Source organism: Bos javanicus, chromosome 24, assembly GCF_032452875.1.
Source record: "Bos javanicus breed banteng chromosome 24, ARS-OSU_banteng_1.0, whole genome shotgun sequence".
Taxonomy (NCBI): domain Eukaryota; kingdom Metazoa; phylum Chordata; class Mammalia; order Artiodactyla; family Bovidae; genus Bos; species Bos javanicus.
Genome location: NC_083891.1, coordinates 39,913,670 through 39,925,809, shown reverse-complemented (window position 1 = coordinate 39,925,809; position 12,140 = coordinate 39,913,670). Strand labels below are relative to the sequence as shown.

Genomic DNA, 12,140 nt, shown 5'->3' with positions numbered 1-12,140 from the left:
AAAATTTAAAGGAACAGGTTTTTAACAGCATTGGAAACCAGCAAAGAATTCCAGAGCTGATAGACATTTCTAGATGAAAAGCAAACAGAACTGGTTGGTAAAACAAAACCTCTAACTGAAAACAGCATAAAAGAAAGTTTTTCAGACAGGGAAGATAAAAACAACATGATGTACAAAGGGTAGGAAAGAGCTGCCGGCAGATAGTCAAGAGTTGTTTACAAACCAGGGATGAAGCAGTCAATCATTCCTTAAAATATAGACAGCCCCTAAATATAATCTGAGGACAAAAACCCAAATTCAGTCTAAATAAAATGAACTGCTTTGGGGTGGATGGGCTCCTGGTTTGAGTACACTTGGCCCTCTGTCTCCACAGGTTTTCCATTGGCAGATTCATCCAATCCAGATGGATAGATAACGTTTGAAATATTTGAAAAAACAAAAAACCCAGAAAGCTCCCAAAAGCTAAAGCTTGAGTTTTGCACATGCCAGTAACCATTTATATAGCATGTACATTGTAATAAGGATTACAAGTGATCTAGAGATGGTGTTGGAGAAGACTCTTGAGAGTCCCTTGGACTGCAAAGAGATCCAACCAGTCCATTCTGAAGGAGATCAGCCCTGGGATTTCTTTGGAAGGAATGATGCTAAAGCTGAAACTCCACTACTTTGGCCACCTCATGCGAAGAGTTGGCTCATTGGAAAAGACTCTGATGCTGGGAGGGATTGGGGGCAGGAGGAGAAGGGGACGACAGAGGATGAGATGGCTGGATGGCATCACTGACTCGATGGATGTGAGTCTCAGTGAATTCCGGGAGTTGGTGATGGACAGGGAGGCCTGGCGTGCTGCGATTCATGGGGTCGTAAAGAGTCGGACACGACTGAGCGACTGATCTGATCTGAGAGATGGTTTAGGGAAGGTGCGTATAGGTCATATGCTAGCACCACATCATTTTATATAAGGGATTTGAGCACCATTGGATTTTGGTATTCTAGGGGGTCCTGGAACCCATCCCTTATGGATACTGAGGAAGGAGGGGTCTAAGAGAGAGGCAACTCGGAAGACCACACAAGACGTGGAGGGGAGATGGAGAAATGAAATCAGGTTTGACCTTCATTAGTTTTGCATCTGGGGAGTGTTTACTAACCTACCTGAACACTATATGCACTTTTACCCCTTTAAAGTTAAGTATACCCCAATCACTCTCAAAAACACACAATCAACAATTTTGGCCTTTTAAAAAAATCAATCTACACGGCTGCAGAGGAAACATACAGCAATTTCCTACAGTAATCAGTCAAAAATCAATAAAGACTTGCACAACGACTGCAAAGAACTTTACGGACCCAGGGGCTGTGGTCCCCTGCGAGTGTGCTGGCATCTTCTACTTTGTTGAACACCTTCTGCTCTGTTTCCCTTTGGTGGGTCCTCCTACCCTCCTGCTGTGACAGGATTCTGACAGGGATAGTGTGAGGGAGGGGCTGGGGATCTGGACAGGAAGAAACACCCAGGACGCATAGTCTTGGGGAGAAGCTCTCCCTGCACTGTAAACCAGGGGACACTTGCTGTCCCTCCCTCCCCACCGCAGGGCCCCCTGGAGGCATGCGCTTCCCTCATCAGATGGTCCTCTCGCTTGGGCAAGACTCCGCTGCTTGTGTCACTTACTGCTACACATTCCAGAAACTAGCATGTTCTCCACACAAGATGTTTACATTTGGGAAATAACTGGGAAAAACGAAACATCTGTTTCTTAGTTGATACTGAAGATACTGAAAAGAAATCTACATAGTCGTCTTAATTTTCTGTATAAGCTCACCCACAAGGCCCAAGCTTTAGTTGACAACATCCTTGCTTTAAAATACACATTTATGTAGTTTAGTAAAAAAGCTATTTATTCCAATTTATTTTCTCAGGATAACTTGCTTAAAATACACATTTAGATATTAGTTCCTTGTAAAGCAACTGTACGCCAATAAAAAATTAAGAAATGAGTTTATGTTGCTGGTGTTTCTGCCTATAGAAGCTTTCTCCAAAAGACAGAATTCAGTTATTTTTGATTTATTGAATTATTCCTTGCTGAATTTAAGAGTTAAGGGTGATGGGGCTGAGGGTGGCTTGTTGGCCAACAACCTGAATTATGTTGTGTGTTTGGCAAAGAGAAACGAGAGTACATATCCTTTCTACTGTTACAAATGAATGTTCATGGAGGCATTATTCATAATGGATCAAAAGTGTAACTAATCCAAATGTCCATCATCAGGTGAAAAGATACACCAACAGCAGTATATCTACACAATGGATTACTGTTAGTGATAAAGGGGCTAAATTTCTAACGCATGCAACAAGTGGATGAATCTTAAAATTATTTTGTGTGCAAGAAGCCAGACACAAGAGTGTGTACTAATCCCAACAGAGTTGGCCTCTGCTGGAGAAAGAGGACAGTGGGTGCAAAAAGGTCTGAGAGAAACGTCTAGGGTGACTGGAATGTTCTCTGTTTTGACTGGCTGTGATTACACAGGTAAAAACACTTCTCAAAATGAACTGAATTATATACCTAAAATGCAGGCACTTGTTTTAAAAATATATAACAGTAAAAAACAGGCAGAAATAATCCCATTCCTTACAAATAATATAATTATCTTCAAGGGTCTATAGCTGCTATGAATCAAGAACCTACAGCTACCATGATGGGTAAATCACAGAGAAAAAAGTTGTTCTTGGGAAATAAGAATATGTTTGCTGAAATTTATAAGGAGTAAGAGAAGCTAAACAAGATAACAGAATCATGACCAAGAAAAAAATTACTAACCTGGAGCATAAAGATGAAGAAATCTGAGCAAAAGAAAGTAATGTGAGAGAAAATTTAGGATACTGAAATTCAATGCAAGCAAAGCAAGAGCCATCTAATACGTGTTTGCTAAATCCACATGCTATGGTGGTAGCATGGAAGAAAAAAGTCAGACGCTCACTCCAAGGTTGGCACTGCACTGTCCTGTAGCTGCACCAGCTTGATTTGCCCACCGTTAGTCGCTTGTGATTAAAACAAACTCCTACTTGTTTAAATCAAAGTTTCTTAGATTTTCTTTTCTATAAAGCAAACACAGATGTAAATGATCATTTTTAACAGATGGTATGATTGTATTTTGCAGTGAATTATAAATCAATAGCAAATGTAGCTATTTGATTTTTACTTAAGGCACTGGAAATAACCAGACTGACTACTTTGCCTTCTGAATTAACTAACACCTCAAATGACTAATTCATTTATGTCAACTACACATAAGGAAAATGTTTTCTCTTATCTATACGAATGATTTGTAGTTTGTGAGGATTGTAGATTGGGTTTTAAGCCTTTTTGTAAATAAACCTTTTGTAAAGGCCTAGATTTAGTGGCATTTATGATTTAGAGTCAAGACTCAACCTCATATAATAATAGACAATAGGCAGTTATATATATTATAATAGATAATTCCTTTATTGTAGGTAGTTTATTGCAAAACCAACACATTGGACATTAACAAAATCATAAAATATTATATGGACTCTTCAGATGACCAAACCTTTCTTTCTTAAAACCTAGTAGCATCAACAAACATAACTGAAAAAAAAAAGTCACACCACCAATACTGTCTCAGCAGGGAGGAGGGAACCTTCTGGGATTCAGCATTCCCTCCCCTAAGGAATATGAGGATGGAAACAGTAAAGAAAAGATGACGTATATACATTTCACCAAGGGAGAGAAAAGATAGCTCAGGATAGAACTGCACATAAAAACAGATGTGAGAGAAGGCTCTGTCTGGCTAAACCATGAATAAAGCAACCTTCCTTGTCTATAAACTGACAGATGCTGGATCCTTCTCCCAGGGCTTGCCTGATGTCTGCTCCAGGTAAGTGGGGAGTGGAGAGTGGCTCTGGGGAAATGCAGGTGGTGAGGGAGGGAAGGGAGCCCTGGACGCTTGCACTCAGAAGTAAGGTGCAGGGTGGAAACACGTGCTGCTGTCCCATGACTTGACATCCGTTTCCAGTGGACCTGGGACCCAGTGGAACCAACACTCATAGGAGAATATTTTAAAATAAGAGAAAAATGTAAAGGGACTAAATCCGTCATAAAGAAATGCCTACCGTCACTGGTTGTTTGGTTTTGTGTCTGTTTTAATAGAGCATGTAGTTATTTGTGGCTATAACTATTAAACTTGGTTCACTTCATGCTGAATGGCTTCCTCCGAATAAAGGCAGACCGGCATGCTGACAGCTGTGCTTGTCCAGCTACCTTAATTATGCCGCCCTGTGGTGAGGTTTCGTGCGGTTGTCTTGAAGGACTGGCTGCCGTCTCATCCCCACCCCGTCCTCCCCATCACTTACCAAGGGGCCGCTGGCTTTGATGATTCCTGGCAGCGCTTTCCCCTCCCGGGCGCCATCCAGCTCGCTAGCGTGGCTGTCACAGGTATCACCTGGCTAAGGAGAGAAGTGAAGTCACTTTTATCCAGGCATGTCTTTCCCAATAAGGGCTTCCCAGGTGGGGCAAGTGATAAAGAAGCTGCCTGCCAATGGAGGAGACTTAACAGAGGTGGGTTCGATCCCTGGGTTGAGAAGATCCGCTGGAGGAAGACATGGCAACCCACTCCAGTATTCTTGCCCAGAGAATCCCCATGGACAGAGGAGCCCGGAGGGCTACAGTCCATAGGGTCGCAAAGAGGTGGACACGACTGAAGTGACTTAACACGCATGCACATCTTTCCCAGTGTGATGGTTTACTCAATTACACATTACACTAGAATCGGTTTAAAGGCACAGCCCTGTGGAGATGCAGAGTTAAGGACTCAAATGTAATGGTAAGAGCATTCACCAGTTCTTCCGAAAGGATGCTGATCCTCGTAAGTGTCGTGCACTGGGACAGAAATGAGTCTCAAAACAGACATCACTACCTGCCTGCCAAAACTCGCTTTTCTTTTCTCCTCTAACATACGAATATCATGACCTTGCTGTAGGATGCTGTGTGTTTGTCTATGAGGACTAAGTGTGATCCTGTGATGGTTCGGTCCAGTGTGATTTTGGTTAAAATGCTACTAGGGAGGAACAGCTGGGAAGGCTAGTGTTCTCTTGCTGACGTGGACGAAATCAAGCTGACTGATGCTTCTTCCAGGACGTGGACATGACACATGTGATGCCCAGAATTCCCTCAGCATTAAATATTAGCCTGCATGGAGCACAATGGAAAGATTAAAAAACTGGTAGGTCCATGAGAGAGGTATTAGTCATACCAGCCTCAGAGTCCTTATTTTGTAAGGAAAACAAACCTCTAATTGTCTAAGTCAGGAAGCTTACTGATAAAACTATGCTACTTAAAAGTCAGACTTTATGACTATATTTTGGAATGATTTACAAATCAAAAGCAAGAGCATTCAGTGCTCTTTCAATTATGAAACTAGAAAAACATTAGACCGATTATCTCACGAACACACATGACTGAGCCAAATATTTCATTCCCATTCTCTGAGATTTGGAAAGGCTCTGATTTTTAACTATGCAACTATGCAGCAAATGTATTTGAGACTATTCCGACTGTAATGCACTGCTCTGTAGGCTTTGTGTATATGCCCTAAGATTTTTTAGCAGCATTTGTGATATAACGGCAAATTTCCCAAAATAAGATGCAAATATTCTATCCATGATTAAAACAATGCTTTGCAAAATTAAACATGCTGGGTATTAATGAAATAAACTTTCACATAAGCCCTTAGAAACTTCTTTTTCCATATTTTCTAACTTTCCCCCCGTGTGTATGTATGCTATTCACGTGAAGAATACACGTCTCTTTGGAAGTGGAAACAATGCTAAAAAGCGGTACAAGAAAACTTAGGTCAGCATGGAAAACAGAGTGAACCACTCCCAATAGAGAAAGGGCATATTTTTACAAGAACAGCTCCAAAGGGCACTGAAGACCAACAAAGTACTCTCCTAACAGATGAACAATTGTTAGAAATTCCTGGAAAGTAAAAAATAATTTGCTTCATAATCATAGAGAAATTCTCAGCCCAAGAAGAGCATAAGACAACACTGCTGGCAAGGAAAGGGCAAATCCACAAAGAACAGACAAATGAACAACCAAACTTAGACTGATAATGACACAGGACAAGAGGCTCCAGGGTGACAGCTAGGAAAATTCAGTGTGAGGCGTTTCCTCAGTGAAGGGGCCAAAGACCTCCTGACAGCCCCCTTTACACTGAGCAGCAGGCAGAAGCCAGGCATAAACCCGAGGAAAGCCTTCTGGATGCCGAGCGTTGGGACCATGACAGACCTCAAGATCAGGTCACTCTGGACCTTCATGAAAGATATGTGTGGGAAAGTAAAAGGAAAACATGAATTTTATCTGGGAATGATGTCATCTGTTACTTTCCCTTTGACACTGAAGGTGTGTGCATGCATGTATTTGTGTATGCTTACACGTCTACACATACACACATGCACAGACTCATCCATGTATGCTGTTAAAATAACGTCCCTTCACAGACTGTTCACACACCTTACTGACTTACAAAGGACCCAAAGTCAGCCCTCTTAGTCAATAAAGAGTTCTTTGGGAAAACATCTATATAATGGTAGAGAAAGCATACAGCAAAGACATGTCCTGAAAGTCACTAAGTAGGCAGTCCAGCCAATCGCCAAGGATCATCAGTCACTGGAGAAAAATCAACACTATAAAAAAGTTAGCCATGGAGAAAAACCAACATTTTGGGGAAAAAAGAAAGTATACAGATAATGTATACAGATAAACTTTCTGGGAGAAAGAGAGAATCGAGGGCAGAGAAAAAGGCTTATGATGATGTAACAGTCTCAGAGAGATTTGAGAGATTACTTTAATCATCAGTCAGGACTACCTATAACAAGAAAGGGTAAATCAGTGCAAAAAGCAGGAGTTCTTATGAATTAAGAGGATGATTGCTGAGTTTAAAAATCAACAGGGACCCAATTATAACCACTCTTTACAAAAATTATAAATAGGTTTCCACAGGATGATGTGGACAGAATCTGCTACCATACAGAACAAATGGACAAAAAGACACGGGGAATGTGAGAGACAACTTAAAAGCTTTGTGAATTTAATGCAAGAAATGAACAGAAGATAAGGGAAAATGGAGATAATCTGGAAGGGACAAGGGGCTGGTCTGTAAAGTGCAGACAGCGTGCCCTACATAAGACACGCGTAAGGGCAAAGGAAACTGCAGAGAATCTAAACATCATCGTCACCATCATCTTCATCAGATCAAGAATGGTACACGTGCCACTCCTCGACCGACACCGAACCCCTCTCCCTTTGCTGGGGAGGAAAATAAAGGGCTAAGGAGGAGGAGACATAGAAGCATCAGAGAAGCAAGTCTCTCCCTGTAGATTTTTGCTGCCAGGAGGCCACGTGGAGACAGATGTCAGTAACCCATGTCCTTCTCAGGGTGAAGGGTGTGCTCAGTAAGAGGATCCAGCCTCACATCAGGAGGTACAGACCACAGCTTGAGAGTCTTCTCTTTTGCTAAAATAGCCTCAGTGGCAGTTCTGAACTCCAATCAGCACTCTGAAACTCTCTACTAACCTGGGCGAGGTGGGCTCTAGTGAAGCGCATTTACCTCCTGTGCAAGATTGTGTGTTTTTCCCACTTACTGTGACACATTCCAGAGGCTGCAGTGCCGTGTCCCCATGACAGATTTACATTTAGAAAATAACTGAAATGTCAAAATATTTCTTATGGTGAGAATTAAATTAATTCTGAAGGATTCAAGGAAGGTAGCCTGAAATTTTCCACTGTGCACTCAGCAGAGAGAACAATGGCTCAGCTGACGGCCTCCCCCAGTCCTGACTCCCGGCAGCCGCAGCTGTGGTTGTTTTTCTCACTGTAGGTACAAGGAGGCCACGTCGTTGTTTGTGAGTTTAACTATTTAATTATTCATTCCTGAGTCTGAGACCCTTTTTTCTTCCTTGTTACAAGTTTTTTTTTTTTTTTTCCCTTAAAATTTTCCAGGTTGCCTTGAAGTAACCACTTCTCCTCACCTCGGGGCACTCGCACCCCTCTCTGTCTTACCAGCTGACCATTTCTGCAGGGGAGCACCCCTTTCTTTGTCTTACCAGCTGACCATTTCTGCAAGGGACCGTTGGCATCCTTTCTTCATCCGGGCTCACATCCAGAAGAGGAGCTGGGACACAGCAAAACTCATCTGGCTATTGAGAAAAACAGAGTGCATTTTTACTCAGGCATGTTCTCCCAGGGGTCACTGTGCATTTAATCACACATTATGCAAACAGTGTGCACGTTCATCCAGACATGGTGAGACACCCAGATACGACTGCCTGTGCACCCAGCACTGCATGTGGGACCTCACCACACACCAGGTGCAGCGACAGACACTGGTCTCTGCGGAAGACACTGTAAATCAACCGCCGGCCCCAAACCCAGTTGCCTGTCTTCCTTAATAGGGTCTTTTTTTTTTTTTTCAGGAATGTTTGTGTACAATTAGAAAGTATTAATTTCCCAGGCTCTCTAGTAGCTAAGAGTGATGATATAATGTTTCCAGACCATGAGAGGTAACTGGAATTCTACCAAGTAAGATTTCTGGGAAATTGAAGTCAGAGACAGTCAGGAGGTACAAGTACCCGGAGCTGCCAGGAACAAGGATGTGATTGTCAGGAGTGGCCCTGCCCCCTCGGTAAGCAGAAGGATGAAGGCCATTCATGAAAGACACAATACAAGACGGAAGGAAGCTGGATCTATGCTAAAGCTAAGGAACACCTTTCAGTTTCCTCATTTGTACTTGTATAACTCTTGGGTTTTCTGTGCCATGCAGTCAAGCATATATATGTGATATAATCATGTTTGTTTTTAAAAAAGGACTCTATGCCTATATTTATACAGTTAATTGTGAGTTAGTCCCACTTTTAACTGTTTATCAATTATGAAATTGAAAATAGATTCAGTTGACTATTTTGCTCAGTGAAATGTATTACTGGACATAATATCTGATTCACAGCTTCTGAATATTAGAAAAATTCTGTTTGGGCTCATGATGAAATGGATTTGAGATCTTGCACTATGTATCCAAAGGCTGACTTTGTATCTGTGATTTAGTATATAAGAGTTCTACTAAAACAAGGCTTAAATAGTCTTTTAGAATAGAATTTCACTGAAAATTATATTTATTGACTAGTCAATTAAATCACAAAATTTTATTTGGGCCCATAGAAATACTCCTGTTTTTCCTTGTTTGTCCATATTTTCTAAATTTCCATTAAAGACTGTGTATTATTTTTATAATAAGGAAAAAAAAACACATTTTTTGGAAGAAACACATACTACTGAGAAATTGACATAAGAAACTTGGATCAAGATGACATATTCTCCTGCTCTTGCAAATTACTCAACATGTCAGAGATACTTTTCTCAACGAGTAGATCTAGAAACCACGAAACATTTCCATTAGCAGCACAGAAATTGCTGGATGTTCCCGGAAGATAAAAAGCAAGCAAGAATGGTTTGATAAGGGTAGAGAAAAACTTGGGCCTAAAAAAAAGGCACAAGAGAAAAATGTGTGGAAGGTCAATGCTGATCGAGAAAAAGCACATCTCCAGGATGAAAATTTAATGAGCAGGAAGGCATCACCTAATTCAGAAGACAACAGCTGTTTAGGAGAAGAGCAAGCAGCAGCTAAATGTATTCAGGATTCAACTTAACTGTCCCCGTGGTGACAGACTGACCATCTTCTTCCACCTGCGACCACTCGGCCTGCCTCACTCCCCATCGTCTCTAAAGCTGGACCTCCAGCAGTAAGACTGGGTGGAGAGACGAGGGAAGTGCACAGGAGGAAGGCCCCAGGCCACTCCCGTGACCCACCAGGAATGTAGTCATCTCTCTGCCTTTGCTGGAGTTAAATATTGAACAGTTTACTGCACTTACATGCTATGGAAAAATAAGACTGTTCATAACACTTAAGCCCCAGTGGGAAAGTGCCCACATTATACTTTCCTTCAGGGTCCAAGTGAAAGGAGAAGCACTGTTTCTATGTGGCTATAGTGAAAAGTTTTAGGAAACCTAGAAAGGCTAGTTATGCATTTTTCTTGAGTAGCTGGGGGATTCAAGAGAAGCTACAGACACTTCTATATTTTGCAGTTTGCCAGGGAAGACGAATTGGTGCTTTTGAACTCCGATGCTGCAGAAGACTCTTGAGAGTCCCTTGGACTGCATGATCGAACCAGTCAATCCTCAAGGAAATCAACCCTGAATATTCACTGGAAGGACTGATGCTGAAACTCCAATACTTTGGCCACCTGATGCGAACAGCAAACTCACTGGAAAAGACCCTGATGCTGGGAAAGGATGAAGGCAAAAGGAGAAGGGGGCAGCAGAAGATGAGATGGTCAGATACCACAACCAACTCAAGGGACATGAACTGGAGCAAACTCTGGGAGATGGTGAAGGACAGGGGAGCCTGGCGTGCTGTAGTCCATGGGGTCACAAACAGTCAGACACGACTGAACAACAACAGCAAGGGAAAACAAAAAATCTTAGTCTGAAGTAGCCAGAAACAGAAATGGGGAAAGAATGCATGTAGGCCAAGTTCTTAGTACTCGCTCAAGATGATCTGGGCGATAATTGGAAAATGACGCTGGAAATTTAAACCCGAAGGGCAAACCTTTCCTTTGATAGGCATCTAGTCCAGGACCTGTGTGTATGGAGCCTGGCCTCAAGTTGTAGGCATTGCCTGTACCCAGTTCCAGCTGAGGACAATCTCACCTTCTAGGAAGACACAGGTTTCAACCAGGCTGAAAGTTCAAATAGAACAGAACTCAGAATGCTATAACTCATTATACATGGCAGAAGATCCTAGAACTGTGATCAATATACTGGCTATAAGCCATATGTGACAATTTAGGTTTAAATCAATTATGATTAAACAGTTAAAATTTTCATTCCTTACTTACAACTAGCTACGTTTCAAGTGCTGATGCCACATGTGGCTGGGGCTATCACACTGGAGAGCACAGAAATGGGTCGTTTCCACTACTTTAGACCGTTCTAAGAGTTGGATAAAGAAGGCTGAGTGCCAAAGAACTGATGCTTTCCAACTGTGGTGCTGGAGAAGATTCTTGAGGTTCCCTTGGACAGCAAGGAGATCAAACCATTCAATCCTAAAGGAAATCAACCCTGAATATTCATTGGAAGGACTGATGCTGAAGCTCCAATACTTTGGCCACCTGATGCGAAGAGCTAACTCATTGGAAAAGATCCTGATGCTGGGAAAGATTGACGGCCGGAGCAAAAAGGGATGACAGAAGATGAAATGGTTGGATGGCCTCAACAACTCAATGGACATAAGTTTGAACAAACTCCAGGAGATAGTGAAGGACAGAGAAGCCTGGCGTGCTGTAGTCTATGGGGTTGCAAAGAGTTGGACGTGACTGAGAGACTCAACAACAACAAAGACAGGTCTAAAGGCCAGGATTCTTCTGGGATGTTGTAAACACACAGGCAAGGCTTAACTGTAGACATGAGCTGCTCTGGCAACACCCGACTCTGGTTAATGTATCTAAGAGAAGACCTGACTGACACACAACCTAAAGTAACTCAAATTAGAGACTGTTTTCATTTACGTCAGCTACCCAGTATCCACGCAGAAGTGCGCCAGCTGTGACGGACTGCGCAGAAGCGTGTCCAAGAGGAGCTACCCTTCACTCAAGGTCAGGGGCGGCAGCTGAGAGGAGCAACCCCACGTCCAAGGAGCAGTGGCTGCTCGGAGGGCAGAGAGGAGCTACTCCACGTTCAAGGTCAGGAGGGGCGGCGGTGAGGAGATACCCCTCGTCCAAGGTAAGGAGCAGCAGCTGAGCTTTGCTGGAGCAGCCCTGAAGAGATACCCCACGTCCAAGGTAAGAGAAACCCAAGTAAGATGGTAGGTGTTGCGAGAGGGCATCAGAGGGCAGACACACTGAAACCATAATCACAGAAAAACTAGTAAATCTAATCACACAGACCACAGCCTTGTCTAACTCAGTGAAACTAAGCCATAACTGTGGTGCCACCCAAGACGGGCGGGTCATGGTGGAGAAGTCTGACAGAATGTGGTCCACTGGAGAAAGGAATGGCAAACCACTTCAGTATTCTTGC

At 42.6% G+C, this 12,140-nt stretch overlaps 1 protein-coding gene across 1 annotated transcript in view; it reads right to left on the bottom strand.

Moving 5' to 3' along the window:
* ARHGAP28 (Rho GTPase activating protein 28) overlaps positions 1 to 12,140 on the bottom strand; it is a 139,620-nt gene that overhangs the window by 40,281 nt on the left and 87,199 nt on the right. The window contains exons 4-5 of the mRNA XM_061399898.1: positions 8,114 to 8,206; positions 4,361 to 4,453 (exon numbers count right to left, since the gene is read on the bottom strand). Coding sequence (XP_061255882.1) covers positions 4,361 to 4,453; positions 8,114 to 8,206 — 186 coding nt within the window. The remainder of the gene's footprint in view (positions 1 to 4,360; positions 4,454 to 8,113; positions 8,207 to 12,140) is intronic.